At 34.9% G+C, this 18,861-nt stretch overlaps 1 protein-coding gene across 3 annotated transcripts in view; it reads left to right on the top strand.

Annotated features, from left to right (window-relative positions):
* The window catches only part of LOC131144079 (cleavage stimulation factor subunit 77), a 136,691-nt gene that overhangs the window by 99,331 nt on the left and 18,499 nt on the right, over window positions 1-18,861 (top strand). For all 3 annotated transcript variants that reach the window (XM_058092454.1, XM_058092455.1, XM_058092456.1), the window contains 2 exons: window positions 18,401-18,467; window positions 18,555-18,656. In XM_058092454.1, coding sequence (XP_057948437.1) covers window positions 18,401-18,467; window positions 18,555-18,656 — 169 coding nt within the window. The remainder of the gene's footprint in view (window positions 1-18,400; window positions 18,468-18,554; window positions 18,657-18,861) is intronic.

Raw genomic sequence — 18,861 nt, 5'->3', positions numbered from 1 at the left:
AGAATTTTACTTCAAATCTAAATTTAGGACCTTGAATATGACCAAGAAGGTAGGTTCATTAGTGACTGTTATGGCACTCCGAAAGGTAGTTTGAGGAAGTCAACATATATCAACCAATTAGTTGCAAAATCGGGATGATTAAAATGCAACAAGTATTGTTTTTGGTTGCAAGTTTATGTTTAGGTTTAGTCTTGAGCATCAACCCATTTCTGATTAGATTTTTTTCTGGTGAATCCGTACCATCTACTAATGAAGCTTATGCAACAATTCAACCATGTAAGTCAGGTTTGGAGGATAAGGATGTGGTTTGGATCACGGTTGTGGTAGAGGTAGTGTATCAAAATGAGGAGTTCATTGTGGAAACTCTCGCATTCAAGCACATTGTGGCAAGGACAATCATACTTTTGATTTCTATTGAGATCTCATGGGAAACTAAAATTGAGCCAATAAGTCTTTTGTCAAAGGTGATTCTCCTATCAACACTTCATATGCACCAAGCCACTCCATTGAGGATTCGTGTACATCATCTACCATGTCATGGGGGGAGCATAACAATCTTGTTTGCATGGTTCACCAACTCCAAACTCAATCTTCTACATCTAGTGTTACTATGGGCTGTTTAGGTATTGTTGGGTTTCTTGCCTCTTCATCCATCTCACCTTGGGTTATTCATTCTAATGCCTACCCCGTATGACAAGTGCTCCTAATTTATTTAAGTTCTTGAAACCCACTACTTTACACTCTAAGGTGATTCTTGACGCTTTGGTTACACCAATTTGTGGTTGTCTTGTTATTCAAGATATCATGATTTACAAGAGGATTGTTGGGGAGCTGAAGAAGGATGGACTATTGTATTTCAATGGCTGAGGTTTATCATACTGCTTCTTCAATTTCAACTAATGTTGTTTCTTTGGATTCGTGGCATGCTTTTATGGGTCATCTCTTTCTTCAAAAATCTAGAATAAGTTTTTTCTTTTTGGGTTCAAGTCTATTCTTGTTTTGAGTGTTTTGTGTGTCAATTACAAAAACAGATTAGGACATCTTTTCCTTTTGGAGTCATGCCTCATAGTAAACCATTTTTTTCTTCTGTTTATTCAAATATTTGGGATCTACATAAAGTCCAGATTCTGACTAGTCATTTTGTGTCCTTTGTGCTTAAGTTTTCAAGTATGGAAATATGGGGACTCTTACGGGCAAAAACTATGGAAATAGTGGAAATTATGTTTAGAAGGAAAATTAAATTAATTTGCCTTCAAGAGATGAAATGGATATGGGAGAAAGTTAGAGAAATTGAAAAATTAAGGATTTAAACTTTCATACATTGGAAAAGAGAAACGTAAAAACGGGTTGGGAATTATTATAGACAAAGATGTTAAAAGAATAGAGGATAGGATCATTAAAATCAAGATAGCTCTAGGCCTGGAGGTTGTGAATGTCATTAGTGCTTATGCCCCCAAAATAGGCTCAGCAGAAAGATATTTTTGGAAAGATTCGGATAGTATTTTACAAGGGATACCAACGTCTAAAATGACATTCATTCGGGTGGATTTGAATGGACACATTGAAAAGGATAATATAGCTTATAAGAGGATACATGGAGGCCATGGATATGGAGATAAAAATAAGGCTGGTGATATATTTTTAGATTTTTCCATGCCTCACGATTTGGTTATATTAAATACTTGCTTTATAAAAAGAAAAGAACACTTGGTAACTTTCAAGAGTGGGCGTAATAAAAGCCAAATAGATTTCTTCTTAACTTGGAATAGGGATCGTCTATCTTGTGAGGATTGTAAAGTTATCCCATGTGAAAGTTTGGCTACACAACATAGAGTCCTAGTATTGGATATACATATTAAAAAATGGAAGAGAAAAGAGTAACATATACCAACATAAGGGGACTAGATGGTGGAGCATGAAGGGAGATAATATAATAAAATTCAAAGATAAAATGATCAAATAGTGTGATTGGACAGGAGGGGGTAAGGTAGATGTAAATACTATTCGAAATATAATGGCTAATTCTATCGTAAGGATAGCAAAAGAGGTTCTAGGTGAGTCCAAAGGAGGATATTCGGGTAGTAAAGAAAGCTTGTGGTGGGATCAAGAAGTCCAAAAAAAAGATGCTAAGACAAGAAGAAATTGGTATAAAATATGGAAAAATTGTAGAAATATAGAAAATTTTGAAAAATATAGAGGTGAGAAAAAATGCAAAAAAGCTTATTAATGAAGCTAAACATAAAGCTTTCGATACTTTATATATTAAATTAGATAGAAAAGAAGGAGAAAGAGATATTTATAAACTTGCTAGTGCTAGAGAAAGGAAATGCAAGGATTTTGGTGATGTAAAATGTATAAAAGACGATAATGATAATGTTCTATTTAGAGAAGAAGACATAAAAGAGAGGTAGCGAAGATACTTTTGATAAGTTGTTTAATGAAAACCAAAATGAAATATTGAACTTGGAAGTGACAAATGTGGAGAAGACTAAAATAAGATATTTATTCACAGAATTAGAGTCCTTGAAGTTAAGATGGTGTTAAAAAAGATGATAGGTTGGAAATCTATAGGACCAGATAACATACCAATTGAAGTTTGGAAATTTTTAGGGGATAAATGAAATGTGGTTAACTAATCTTTTTAACATTATAAAAACCAAAAAAATGTGGAAGAATGGACATTAGTACCTTTATTAAAAAACGAAGGCGATATTCAAAATTCTATTAAGTATCATGGAATTAAGATTATAAGTCATATGGTGAAACTATGGGAAAGGGTAATTGAACAAAGAATCAGAATAGAAATAAGGATTACAAAGAATCAAATTGGTTTTATGCCGAGGAGATGAACAACATAAGCTATTTATCTTTGAAGAAGATTAATGGAAAAGTTTAGGGAAAAGAACAAGGACTTGCATATGGTTTTTATTTACCTAGAGAAAACATATGATAGGGTACCTAGGGAAGTTCTTTCGTGAGTCTTAGAAAAGAAGTGGGTTTGAAATAGATATACTGAGGTCATTAAAGATATGTATGATAGAGTAGTGACTAATGTTCGAACTGTAGGTGAGGAATATAGAGATTTTCCAATCACAATAGGTTTACATCAAGGTTCTACTTTGAATCCTTTTCTTTTTAATTTAGTGATTGATGAGGAATATCCAACACGAGATCCCTTGGTTTATATTATTTGCAGATGATATTGTGTTAATTGATGAAAGGAGGAACAAAGTGGAATCTAAGTTAGAACTTTAGAGAACTGCATTAGAGTCCAAAGATTTTAGGATAAGTAGGATTAAGATAGTATATGAAATGTAATTTTAGTAACGTAAGGAGTGTAGTGGATAGAAGATTAAACTTGATAATCATGAAATTATTAACACAAATAAATTTCGATATCTTGGATCTATTATGCAAGTGGAAGGGGGAATTGAAGATGTAATACACAGAATTAAAGCAAGTTGAGTAAAATGGAGGAGTGCATCAAGTGTGTTGTGTGATCATAGAATACCTTTAAAATTAAAAGGAAAGTTTTATAAGTCAACTATATGGCTGCTATGCTTTGTGGATTAGAATGTTAGGCAACTAAAAAACATGTACAAAAAGTAAAAGTTGCTGTAATGTAAATGTTAATGTGGTTAAAGACAAACTAATGAACTATCATATATGCAAAAATTAGGCATAGCACCGGTTGAAGAGAAGATAAGGGAGGGGTGACTTAGATGGTTTGGGCATTTGAAACACAAACCTAGTAGTATGATGCCTATGAATAGGAGTGAGTTAGTTATTGTTTCTGGCATGGATAGGGGCAAAGGTAGGCCTAAAATAACTTATTGCTAATGAATGCCTCGATAGTAGATTGAAAACTGGGGTGCTGGGCTACTTTGCAAATTAGATATTGAGAAGGCTTTTGATCATGTAAATTGGGGTTTTCTTATGCAGTGACTAGAACGGGGTGGGTTCTCTGCCAAATGGAGGTGGTGGATTTTCTTTTGTATATCTACAGTTCATTTCTCCATTATGATAAATGGCACTCCTTGTGGGTTTTTTTGAGAGCTCTAGGGGGTTGAGGCAAGGTGACCCATTGTCTCCTTTGTTGTTTGTCTTGGTTATGGAAGCCCTGGGGAGAATGTTGGATAAAGCTGTCCATGATGGTCACATGTCAGGCTTTGGTGTGGGGTGTATAGAGGGAAGAGCTTTGGTGGTGTCCCATCTTCTCTTTGCGGACGATACTCTAATTTTTTGTGATGCTGATCTGGATCAGATTTTGTTTCTCCGTGTGATACTTATGTGGTTTGAGGTGGTCTCTGGTTTAAAGACAAATTTGGGCAAGTCAGAGTTGGTTCCTGCTGGTACGGTGTTGAATTTTGACTTATACTTGCACGTCCTTGTCTGTAAACAAGGTAATCTTCCTATGAGATATTTGGGTCTTCCTTTGGGAGCCAAATTCAAGGATAAGACAATATGGAACCCAATTTTGGAGAAGATAGAAGGAAGGTTAGCAGGGTGGAAATGTTTGTACTTATCTAAGGGAGGTAGGGTCACGTTAATTGAAAGCACTCTATCTAATTTACCCACTTACTTTCTATCTTTATTTCCTATTCCTGCTGCTGTGGCTAATCGTATTGAGAAACTTCAAAGGAATTTTTTATGGGGTGGCATTGGTGATGAACCAAAATTTCATTTGGTTAAATGGGATACTGTTTGCTCTCCCATTTCTTCGGGTGGTTTGGGGATAAGGAAGGTAAGACAGTTTAACGAAGCTTTTCTTGGGAAGTGGTTATGGAGATTTGGGATGGAGAAGGCTGCTTTTTGGAGGCAAGTGATAGAGGTGAAATACGGCTGTGAATGGGGTGGTTGGTGTACTAAGCCTGTTAATGGTCCACATGGTGTTGGTTTGTGGAAAAATATTAGTCGGGGATGGCCTTCTTTTTCTGGCCACATTCTATATGATATTGGAAATGTGTCTAAGGTGAAATTTTGGCAAGACCATTGGTGTGGTGACGTCTCTTGCAGTCAGCTATCTTGATTTGTATAGATTTTGCCGCGATAAAGAAGCTAGCGTGGCTGAGCTTATGAAGTTTGATAATGGAGTCTTGTTTTGGGATGTAAGTTTCCTTAGGGGTATGCATCTTCGGGAATTAGAGGCCTTGACTGGTTTTATGGATACCATATATGGTGCATCGGTCAAGGGGTTCGGTGAGGATAAGATGTGCTGGAAATCTGATAGAGAGAAGGGGCTCCAAAGATTATGGTATTTTAATGGGCTCCAAAGATTGTGGCTTTCTTGGAAAAGTATTTGGAAACAGAAAATTCCATCTAGAGTAGCTTTTTTCGTTTGGACTGCTGCTTTTGGGAAATGCTTAACGTTTGACAATTTACGGAAAGGAAAGGTTTGGATATTGGATTGGTGCTACATGTGCAAGTGTAATAATGAGACGGTTGATCATCTTTTTATTCATTGTCTGGTTACAATGGACTTGTGGGTTATGGTGTTGGGTTTGTTTCGAGTGAGCTGGGTTATGCTGCAATCTGTAGTGGGATTTCTAGCATGTTGGCAAGGCAGATTTGGTCATTATCGAAGTGGGTTTATTTGGTTGATAGTTCCTCATTGTTCATTGTGGTGTCTTTGGAGGGAGAGAAATAGTAGGTGTTTTGAAGATAAGGAAAGATCCATTTCAGACCTGAAGCTATTTTTCTTTAAAACTTTGATGGATTGGTTCGCTGCTTTGCGAAACCAATCATTTTCTTCTGTTTTTGATTTACTAGATTCTTGTAAGTTCTGTTTTTGAATTGTTTACCCCGTGTACACTCCTTGTGTATTGGGTGTTCATTTTTATATCAATAAACTTATGACTTATAAAAAAAAGGAAAAAAAAAAAGCTAGTTTCCAAAACTACCTATATTGCAGAATTTTTTTTTTTTAGCAATATTTAATTATATAACTCCATTTTGACTGCATTTTAAAATTTGTCATACAATAAATAGTGGCTATAATGAGATGTTTAAAGGAGTTATGTTGCAAGGATGCTTCCATAAGTTTATAGAGAAACTATCACATTACACCAACATTGCATGTTAAGTTCACTGAATTTTAATTTAAAATTTGGCATCTCACATGTAAATTACACAACCCATAATTTTTATTAACCAAACAAATATATATATAGGTAGTATCCCCTCTTAAAATTTGATATCTATCTCACCTGTAATTAAATAAATTTTATAAAAAAAAAGCAGCATCTCTTAAATATTTTATATCCCACTTGTGATTATGTAATTTCCATAAAAATGATAGCATCTTCTCTTAAAAGTTGATATCCCACCTGTAAATTACAAATTACCATATTGGTAATCAAACAATTGATCTAAACCTACAACAAACATCTCAATCTTCCAAAAAAATAAACTGCAAATTACTGTAGTCACATACATCTCAAGAAAAACCATTTAAGTCATCATCATGCACAATATATTAAATTCAAAATAAAACCATAGTAGCATCCAAAATACCAATCCATTATAACAAGTTTTAAACTCCAAACATCTAATAAGTTACCAACTTAGACTGGTAAGTGGGTTAAAATCATCCACCCAAGTTTCATATATAAGCACTACTTTTTTTAAGTTACTAACTTTTACAAAAAGTGACTTCAACATCCAAACCATCCACCCAAGCATCTTATGTGGCCTCCAAGGTCCCCCTTCTTACCCACTCTAGCTTTTTGTCATTAGGTATGGCAAGCAAAAGGTCAATTGACTCCGGATCATGACCAAGTATCCTCCTAGTCCCAGCTCTCCAGCACTCCATTCAAGTTAAGCCAGGCAACTTTGCAATTCCTCTCCCATTTGCTTTCTTTTAGCATCTAATTCTTCTTTGTGCTTTTATTAATGCATTAGCAAAACTAGGATGCTCTCTTTCACTTCTGCAGCTAGAATTGCTGCAGCTTTAATCATATCTGACTCACTATCATCACTTCTGATACTATTTCTCTTCTTCCTCTTCCTTGAATCACCTATAGTGTTTGGATGATCATTTAAAGTTCCTGATGTAGCCGATGCATTAAATCCTTCCTCAAATACCAAATTAGTATCATTAATTTCATTTTCTCCTATAGTGCTTTCATTTTTTTGTTCCTTATCCATCTCCTCAACCATATCAACTGGTCCTTTGTTTCTCGACAGTGAAGTAAGACCAACCTCATGAGTTTATTATCCTAGGTTGGAACAAGTTGACAGGATCCCCTTTTTTATGTCCTCAAGCCCCTCCCGTGTGGCGACATGGGGATGTAAAAAGGGAAGAGAGGGATGGGGTTTCTCTCACTTTTGGCATAGCGGGCCCCAATGGGAGACCCACACGACAGGTAATTAGCTTGTGCATCTTTCCTAGTTGTGCGATCCTTGCCAAATATGATGCATAATTCCTCAAAGAATGGAAATGACTTATTTCTTTACATTCTTGCATCCTTATGCCCCGATGAAATAAAAATACAAAGTTTGAATCTTGACATGAAATACTAGCCTTAATTAGGTTGGAAAATATTTATCATAAGTAAATTTACTTCTCACCTTTATCCACACAAGTTTGTCAACAAACACACATTTTTTCTCAGAATCTCCTCTAAATCCATGCGTGCTTCCTCTATAAATCAGGTCTTACACAATATAAAAGTTTCATTTCAACATCTTCATCCTAGATTCAATGTATGGCTTCACTAAAATGGCAAAATCTGGTAATTGCTTTTGTAGCATCCCTTTGAGGGCCATTAATACTGTTGTTGTTCCACTACCCTTTGTTTCTTTTCATTAAATTGTAGAGCAAGCAACATGTTGTGATGATGTGATTTTGAGTTCTATGGGGATAGTAAGTTGGACTCCTTTGCATTGCACATCATGCCTTAAGTTGACCATAGCATGTTTGAATAGTATTCCTAGCTATTGCATGTTTCATATTGAAACATTGTTTGCTGTATATCCTGCCCTCCACTCATTGACTTGAGATCATTGACCACAATATGGTGCTAGGAATTCTTGGCAGTTAGTATATCTAGCATCAACATGATAATAATGTCCTATTTAAATTTTATTACTCCTATTTAGTACGTGGTTAAACTATATAGCTAAGGAAGAATGCTAAAAAAAATCCAAAGTAGTTATAACTTCGTTGTATGACATATCCTGGGGAACTTTCAATCCATTTCTCCTATAAGCATCTTGTATCACTCTACTGTCGGCTGTTGAACCCTCCTGACTAGGCAATGTATAAATAAATTGTTCTTCAGAAAAATTGCCAAGACATTGATTGCAATATGATTATTTCTCGTTTGATACCTAGCCTTATCTTTCGAGAGTACTCTGACATTGATGTAAGTCCCATCCAAGGCTGCTAGACAGTTCTACAATAAAATTTGGGTTTATTTGTATAAATTTTTTTAACAATGACCTCTTAAACAAAACCAATTTTGGAAGACTAAGTGGATGGAAAATGGACATGGTTTAAGGTAAACTTATTAGTTTAATGTTAAACGTATTTTTTTAACATTAAAAAATTAAGCTTAGAATTAAACTAATAAGATTACTTTAAACCATCTCCAAAGCTGCTAGACAATTCTACAATAAAATTTGGGTTTATTCGTATAAAATTTTTTAACAATGACCTCTTACAAATACTAGAACTACTTTTGTAAGACTTAGTGGATGGAAAATGGAGATGGTTTAAGGTAAACTTATTAGTTTAATGTTAAACGTAATTTTTTAACATTAAAAGATTATACAATGACCTCTTAAAAAAACTAGAACCAATTCTGGAAGACTCAGTGGATTGAAAATGGAGATGGTTTAAAGTAAACTTATTAGTTTAATGTTAAACGTGATTTTTTAAAACCATCTCCATTTTCTATCCATTGACTCTTCCAATATTGGTTCTATATTTTTTAAGAGGTCATTGTATAATCAAATCACATAGTTTAAGTCATTTTAAAATTTCTCCTAATACTCTCCCCTGACCTCTCAAAATTGTGCATAATAATTTTGTCCTTTTGATGGTGTGCAAGAATGTGTAAGAACATAGCTACTTACTTATGTGTTTTGTAGGTTGTAGACTCATACCATCAACACAACACCTTGAATGTGTGTATGGTCAACCTAAGTTTATTCCTACAGTTCTTGTCACTTTCATAAACTAATCAGCAAACATATTCTCGATGTAACTCAAAATCTAAAAAATAACGTCTATTTAGGGATTTTTTACATGCACGTGCTTCATAAACATGACACGTCATATGAAATAATGGATCTACCACTTTGAAGATTTTGGACAAATAATGTTGTAGCATTTTCTATTTCCATTTTCAACAAAGCTTGATTGCCATTATTTGAGCGATCCATTAGTACTGAAAAATACCAACAATTTCATTAATGTCAAACATGCATTTTTTTTTTCCCTCACAATAACCAACACAACCACACACATGCAGACAAAATTTAATGATAATAATAATTATTTGCCTAGAAAGAGTTGTTTGAAGAAAGAGGCTTGAGAGGCACAATACATTAATCAGGAAAGGATCACATCAATAAAAAAATATGAAGTTTTGAAAGATGATTGACTATATAATTGAATCAATAGACAATATATAACCACCTCGAGAATATATCAGCACTGAAGTTAAACAACTAATGGTACATTTAGAACTTTGTTATCATGAATTTGACTTCTTCCACTTCAATTTATTTGAATAATGGTTTTAGCATTTATCTCACAATATCTCATCAGCAAAGGACGGAGACAAAACTTAAAATAAGAAAGAAAAAAGCAACATAACATTCAATGCATAATACGTAGAAAAAAAAAATAAAAATTTCAATGCATAATGCTGATGGAGTTTTAACTATACATGGACTTGGAAAATAATTGCATATTGCATATTTTTTGTTTTTTGTTTTTTTCTCTTTTTGTGCTTCAAAGATTGTATGTGCTGTTGATTGCAAGACTTGATGGAGTTTCCAAATGGAAAAATTCCTTTACCTATTGTCAAATTTCTAGTAAAGAGAGACCCAAAACCATTAAACTGCCAAAGCTATCTACCATATGACATGTCATTTTTAAATTCAACGAAAATCATTCGAAGACCCTCTTGTTGATCATATTTTGAACTTTGAAAATTTGATGAACAAGCCACTAGAATAGATGCAACCAAGCTATATCAGATGGATCTTTGAATCAAATTTTGAATGTATGGCTGCCACTGGAAATTTTAATATCTGATCAACAAGCACACCGACCCACCTGTTTTGAGAGAGAGAGATGGCTACTTGGTGGCTTCATTGTGCCATATCACAGGCACACAGAGAGAGGATGTACTGCAGCTAGGGCAGTGACGATCCAGGTAAAGAGACAATGTTGTGGCTAGGGCTATTTTGAGAGAGAAAGATGCAATCTGCGTTGCAACTATGCTGCTTTTGATTTTTTGGTTGTTTAGGGTTTTGGGAAGTTCCAATATTATCTAATTTGTTGAGGTTTGTAATAGTTCTCTAAAGAATACAAGTAGGAATGGAATTGTAATTCCCGTGAATTAAAGGAGGAATCACCATTCCCCCAAATAATGGAATTAATATTCTAGGAGAAATTGTATTCCGCCCTTGATTCCGCAAATCAAACACAAGAATACAATTCTATTCTTAAAATTTGATTCCATTCTAGGCTTGGTTTCGTAAACCAAATGGGGGTAAGATGTTCTTAGATGGAATGGTTGGACTTTAGTTCCTTGAGGCCCACCAGCCTTATAGAACACCGTGAACCTTCTAGCTTTTAGAATTCCCCCTCTTTGAAGCAATTTCTAGTTTGCCACATTCTATTAATTGCTTTTTTTTTAAATTAATTTTTTAATAAGCCATGCGCATTACCACAATCAACCTTCAGTTGTTTTTTTCTTCTTCCTTTTTTTTTTTTTTTTTTTTTTGTATTGGACCAATATTCCATAGTGTGAATAACAAACAACAACAAAACTAAGCCTTAGTCCCACTAAATGGCATCGGTTGTATGAATCCTTTTCCGCCAATTTATGCGATCATGGATTTCTTTTGATAGATTCAAGGATATTAAATCCTTACTCACTATCTCCTTCCAAGTTATTTTAGGTCTACCCCTACCCCTTCTACTGCCCCCCACAATATTCCATAGTGTGAATGTAGTTGATAATTGTATAAATGTAGTTTGTAAAATGTGGCGCCCCGAACCCGCCAAGTGGGGCTCGGGTGCCACGTGTTCCAATCACCTGCATCTGATACCATAATTATCATGCACGCAGCGTAATATAAATAAATAATCTCAAATAAATACCTGAGTTCTATATAACAACCCAAAAACAAACACTACAACATCTAATTGTCTATCTCCACAACCAGTATTTAAAACATAATCTCATACACATATATCTATACATATATCAGTATCTCACAATACCCCAAAAAGAAACCAACAAAAACAGTCCCAGCCTAGGCCTTTAAACCTGGTCTCCAGAAGAACCTGAAAAATTGTTAATCCATTAGGGTGAGACACTTCTCAGTAAGGGTGGAATAAATTATAACAGTGTGTGACAACTGGGTTTTAATATTTATATTTCAAAATAAACTTTTTCTCACATAATATCAACAATAACTGAGAAAATGTACCATTAATAACATGTTCGACATCTAATATCATACACACATCCAATAAGCATAAGTACATAATTTTTATGCAGACGAAAGTCCCCAAGGATAGGAAAGATTACCCGTCCATATAAGTAGCTTCCCTTTGCTCTGGTACTAAAAACTACCTACCAGAGCACTCATCTTACTCAGTAAGCCATCAAGTGAAGAATTACCTCACCGCCAATACACACATCTTTATTATTTTAAAGGCAAAGGTTTCCAAGGATCGGGATGTCTACCTGCCCATACAAGTAGCATCCCTTTGCACTGATACCAAGAAACTACCTAGCAGAGCACTCGCCTTTCTCAGTCAGCCCCCGGTGGTCTGTTTACTTCGCCGCATGCACACACATGCATTCACAATATGCTATACCATTACTATTATGTTTTAATTAAATTCACATGCACAACACATCCATATAGGAATCATGCATCTCATACTTCATCTTCCAATGTCCTCAGTACGTGCCCACACAGAGCAACTGCGTACATGTCAGTATGTGACCCACACAGGTACCTACGTACTTCTTATCTACACGTGGCCCACACAGGCACCACTCCACACACAGGGTACATAACATGACCCACACACCCGCCATTATCCACAAAGGATATAACGTGGCTCACACAGGCACCACTACCCACACAGGGTACACAACATGACCCACATAGGTGCCATTATCCACACAGGATATAATGTGACCCACATAGGCACCACTTCAGCTTCCGCAATACGTGGCCTACACAGGCACCACTATTCACCAGTATCCAATCCCCATGACCTACCCGTCATACATCAGTAGAACAAGCTCCTCGACTTGCCAATGTTCTACCCCATATAAATGACAATATGACAAGCTCCTCGATCTGCCGACGTCATATCACGATTTATATCTAGGCAATATAACAACCTCCTCATGCCAACGTTATATTGAGATGCATACGAATAACCAACCTAGTTAGTTCACACAGACGCATCAATGCATTTCCACACAAGAATCCAACAAATCAATTCATTTCCCACACAGTATCCCAACTGATCAATACATTTTCACACAGGAGTCAAACATAACAATTCATTCATCATGTCATAATCATTCCAAATACTCCCACGTGCAAACCCAAATACCACAGTAATTCATATTCAATTTATTAGGAAAAAATTACTCCCATGTCACACGAATTTAATATCATAAACAATTATTCCAAATATAACCTTAAACCAAAATCATCATTTTTCTAGTAATCAGACTATTCTGAAAATCATATAGATAAATAATAAATTTCGTATGCTCGTAAATAACGGGTTCACTTTAATAAAATACTGATATAATTTTATTCCCCCTTACTTGATTCCCTGAATCACGCCTGCAGGGCTCCCAAACTTATACTTGCGGCGCTCACCCGAACCCTGATTCAATTAAATTAAATCTGATAAAATATTATTTTAACATTTCCTAATTTACAATAATTAAATAACAATTAATTTCTAAATAACCCATTTATCCTAATTTTGGGCTATTTCTACAACGACCCTACAAGAAATCCGCTCCACTAGATTTGTAAAGAATCATCTCTAGATTCTCGTGGTGACGTCCGATCGTCAATTTGACTTAAAATTTAGGAAAAATTAAGACAAGAATGAGAATTTGGCTTACCCCAGGAGAAATGCCCATGTTACTCTTACGATAAATCCACTTTGGTAGATATGTCGGTGGCGGAAAATGGAGTTCGGTGGTATTCTCGGATTTTTAATCGGGCGAGAATCCGCCGCGAAATCGTGTAAAGAAGAGGAATGGAGAGCGTGAGCTGAGAGAATATTATTTTTTTTTTTTTTCTTTTTCTCTTTCTGTCTGCGCCAGTTGAGCTTCTGCTTCTACTTGTTCAGGTGCTTCCATCAAGACTTAATCACTAACTCTTTTTTTTTACTTCATCCATTATTATCTAATAACTTTATATATATATAAGCTTCTGTAAGAAGCTTTAACTTTTCTTTTTCTTTTCCTTTTCTTTTTTTTTTTTACTTCATCCATTATTATCTAATAACTTTACATATATATATATATATATATACACACACACACACACACACATACACACATATACATAACTCAATATATATCCTTATTTCAATTTTTTTTCCACACTATTCCTTTTATTTATTTATTACTTTAATTAATTTCCTTAATAATAATTAATTAATTAATAATAATAATTTTTTTTTTTTTTGGGTCGTTACATAAAATGTGTTAATTGATTATGTTGCGTGAATTATGCTTATATTTCATTTTAAATTAAAATTACCACAACATTTGTCATCTAAAAGGGAAAGATGCCTAAATTTAAATATACATACATATATATATATATATTAATTGACTAAATATATACATATATATATATGTAATTTGATAAATATTAATTGACATATCCCATCCATGTCGTGTCCTAATTTTTGAAAATTGTTGTATGTGTCTTATGTTGGTATCGGTGCTTCCTTGCCCAAAGTAGAATGGAGGAACTAAATGGAAAAATTGAAATTTTCTTGACATAGCACAAGCTCTACTCTTTCACATGCATGTTCCTTTCACCTTTTGGGCTGATGCTTTTCTATAGCATGTTTTCTACTTAATAGGATAGCCTTCTATGTTCTAGCAGGAAAGATTACCTTTTCCATCATCTACCTATAAAAATCCATGTTCTCTGTTGTGCCTAATATCTCTGGGTGTAAATGTGTTGTTCATGTTCCACAAGTTCTCTCCTCATGCTACTAAATGTCTCTTGTTAGGTGAGTGGGGAAAATTCCCTTTTATATTGTGTACCCAAGAACATCTATGTTCTTTGTTGTACCTTGTGTCTTTGGGCGCACGTGTTGTTACAAATGCTATAGATGTTATGATCTCCACAATCGCAACAAATATGTCAGGGTTGATTTTACCTTTTTGAAGGGGACTCCTTATTTCTCTAGTGTCTAGTCCTCCTTGGACAACTCCTAGTCCAAACCATGTTCCTCTTTAGAAAACTTCTACTTCTCATTTGAATCCATTAGTTATTGACCCAAAGAAACAATTGAGGGTTTATGAATGATGGAAAGTAGGCACATGCATCACTGGCACCATGTAGCCGCCTTGTTTGTCCTTCACTATTTCGACTTGAGGTTTCAGAAATCCATCCTTGGCATGGATTTTCCAATTGTTCACTTGATAAGCTACTTGAACATGAACTCAGCAGTCCTTAGTCGCTCATCATATTGCTCATTATGTTTTAGTTACTAGCTTCCTAGTCCTATGTGTTCTTTTGCCTTGTCTACTTCCTTTGCTTCTACCTCTTCCTTACATGTTGAAGTGCTCTCTATGCCAAGGTGGAAGCACGCAATGGATGTAGAAATGGATGCTTTGACCACTTGGCGGACACGAGACTTGGTGCTTCTATTTCCCAATATGGAGTTCATTAGATGTTGTTTGGTCTGCACCATCGAATATATTCCTTACAGCTCTATTGAATTGCTTAAGGCTCAATTGGTTGGCATGGGGTATAACCAAATATATGGTGTTGATTCTGGCCACACTCAAACACATGGCATTGATTATTTTGAGACCTTTTATCATATCTATACAGTAGAAGAAGGTTCAAACTTCAAAGTAATGGTTTGGGCAAGTGTGGGAGTTGGCTAAGTCTTTGTGTACTTTGTGGAGAGGGCTGTTGTCTTGAAAAGATTAGTAAGGGATGGGGCGGGGCAGGGTGGGGGCTCAAGGATTTTAGAGAGAAGATGATGGGAGGATAAGGTTACGAGGAAGGGAAGAATGGGTGAAAATGTTTGTTGTAATAAGGTTTATGTCAGTAGGCATGCTGGGGAGGCTGGTTTGGATATGGGAAAAGGTTCTAATTCCCAGCGAGTTTGAGCCTAGTAGGAGAACAAAGAAAATCTTAAGAAGTGCGAGGGAGTTTGTGCACTGTAGAATCTTTGAGTTTTAGTGGTTATAGATGAGATGGGAAGGTTAGCAAAGGGAAAGAGAAGATGAAGGGGTGATGTATTGGAGAGCAATAGGAATCCATTTGGCTATGATCTTGGATGAATTTCAGGAACAATATGGCTTTGGTTATGATTCATCTGGTTTATTTGGAGATTTATTGTCGATGGGAGGTCTGGAGGCTATTGCTATCTTAAAAGATGATGGAATTTGGTGACAAAGAACAATTTAAGGACAAGATTTTGCCTATTCCAATGGATGAAATAAATGGGGAGAACTTTAGAAGCTCAGAAAATGTTGGATAAGATGGGCTTGTGGTTCTTTAATCCTATAGGTAATGAAGTTAGGTTTGAGGGAGGTAAAAGGAGGATGGGAAAGGGCCAAAGGGAATTAGCTAATTTGCGCTGTTCATTTAAATTAGGATAAAAGACATTGACCGCTCTTGAAGTTTGGTAAAAAAACATAAACTCCCTTAAGGTTTTAGAACTCAAGGACCTCCTTTGATGTTTCAAGCTCAAGACCAAAAAGACACATACCTCCCCTTATATTTAGCAGAAAGATCTGCATCATTTGAACCTTAAGGGAGGTCCATGGGATTTTTGAAACTTCAGGGGTGGTCGGTGTTTTTGCCTTTTAAACTATGATAGAAGGGGTTAAAAAGTAGTTTTCTTAATTACTTTTCTTATTTCTTTCATTTTCAGTAATTTTTCTTTTAAAATTTTTTCTTGACCTCTTTTAGATTGTGTTTCTTCTCCTTTCTTAATAAAATTTCTTCTTCTTTTCTTTTTAATAAAAGAAGTTCTCAATTTTCAATCAATTTGGTGTGTCTCCTCGCATTTTACATTTAAATAATGCAAGGGCAAGGTATTGAATTTCTTCAAAATTACTGAAACTTTGGCCAAATTTTCTGATTTTGGGTAGGGTTGAAAGGAAAAATGCACTTTAATTTTTATTTTGTAATTTTTAGCCGAAATTACAGAACTTTAGTCAAAATATTAAAAATTTAATTAAGGCAACTTTTTGGCTCATTTTTTCCCCAAGCCCGAGCTTGCAAAGTAAGTCCAGTTATCCATTTTCATTCTTTCAACAAAATTTCAGCATGAGCAAACCTTCTTGAATTGTCATCAAATTAAAGAAAGCCTTTTTCGACCTTGTCTTTTTTTGGAAACTCAGATGCAAGTTTGAAACATTTTTGAAAATCAACCAAATCTTTTTGAATTAATCTTAATGATTAAGACGATATCTTAATACATTATTAAATTATTAAATTCCATAATTGATTCATCAGATCATTGATTGCTGTAATCTTAAATAATAAGTTTGACTAACAAAAATAGGCTTACTTGATGGGCATTTTCCTCTATTATATTAAGAGCTATTAAATTCTTCCTCACTGCCTCATTCCATGTTATTTTAGGTCTACCCTTGCTCCTTTTCATGTGAAAAACAATAACTAACTCACACCGCACAGATGTATCACTAGGCCTGCATTTAATGCCCAAACCATCTAAGCCGCCTTTCCCTTGTCTTGTCTTTAGCTAGTTTTATGCCTAGAGTTGTGCTTATATGCTCGTTTCTTAATTTATCTTTTAATGGTATGCTGCTCGTCCACCTAAATATTCGCATTTCAGCAACTTTTACTTTTTGTACATGTTTCTTAGTTACCCAACATCTATAAAGCATTGCTGGCCTTATAGCCATCTTATGGAAATTTCCTAAGTTTTAAGGGTATTCTGTGAACACAGCACACATTTGATGCACTCCTCCATTTTACCCAACTTGCTTTAATTCTATGTATTACCTCCTCTTCGATTTCCCCTTCCGCTTGCCTAATAGATCCAAGATATCAAAATCTACAAGTGCTATTAATTTTTGAAATTACATTTCATAGAATACATGGTGACAAGGGAAATTATTGGGCAAGTTCTTAGCTTGACTTTGGCTTTTTTTTTTGAATTTTATCTGAAAGATTTCACTAAAAAATTAACTTGCTAACCTTCTATACCCAGTGTCTATGTACTGAATGCCACGGGATATCAGATTACTAAAGTAAAAAGTGAAAATAAATCAATTTTATGACTGTAGAGACTATCCTGGGCATGTTACTATAAACCAAAAATTGTCAATGGAAATGATGCAAAGATTGATCATTGATGAATGTGTCTCTTAAAATAGACATTGTTGGCCCACAACCTAACAGTTTAAGCTTTTACATAAAGTGAAAATCTGACATGATATCAAAGCCCATGGTTCCCAAGAAGTCCTAGGTCTAGTCTTGTTGCATGCATTTATTGTTGGGTTGTTTTAAAACTATTATATTCCCTGAAATGGTTGTGATTTATCATTTTTTTGTTTCTCCATGTGCAATCTGGCTGCTTGTGTGGGGGAATGTTTAAGGATGGAAGCCTTGATATACCTTGTTGACTCACAACTGTTGCAGCATAAGCTTTTAGGTAGAATGGAAATCTAATAATGTCTTTCAATCATTGTGAATGAATTTTATTTGTTTATGTAGTGTTATTACATTTATTATATATATATTTCTTTTTAGGCATCTACATTCGATTTTGATTGATTAATTTACATATATTTGTTTCTAGGCATTCCCATGCAATTTAATATGCTGATCAATAAAGAGATATGCATCCAACAGTTTATAGCAGCAAAATCTTCTTGATTTATACTTCAATGTTTTTTTAAGGTTCTAATGCATCATTTTGATTTGATTTTGTCAGTGGCTTGCTAAAAACATGAATAAGAAAGCAGATAAGTCAGCTCTGCATAATGGAGCTGCTTTTACAGGTCATACAAAATTTTTGATTTTTTCAAAATGATATTCCATCCCTCTTTCTTGGTTGTCATGGGGTATGTCTCATTCATTATATGCAGATAAAGGTTCTTCAGGAACGACCCCCAATTCAAATCCATCCGCTAAAGTTGTTTATCCAGATACCTCAAGGATGCTGATTTATGACCCAAGGCAAAAGCCTGGTATGCCACTCCAGATTGATAACCATTCACCTAGTGATCTCTGGATTAAAATATTTTTCTGCTCTGCCAGTTTGAGATTCTAAAGTTTAACGTCAATTTGTTTGCTTGCAGTGAAGCAGTTTAATTTATGGGGTTCCTGTATTTTTTTTTTAATTTGTTCATAAGTTATGTTGTTCACGCTACACTGATACTATAAAATAAATTT

This window comes from Malania oleifera, chromosome 12, assembly GCF_029873635.1.
Source record: "Malania oleifera isolate guangnan ecotype guangnan chromosome 12, ASM2987363v1, whole genome shotgun sequence".
Classification (NCBI taxonomy): Eukaryota; Viridiplantae; Streptophyta; class Magnoliopsida; order Santalales; family Ximeniaceae; genus Malania; species Malania oleifera.
The sequence above is the reverse complement of the archived record's forward strand: the minus strand, read 5'-3'. Positions and strand labels throughout refer to the sequence as shown.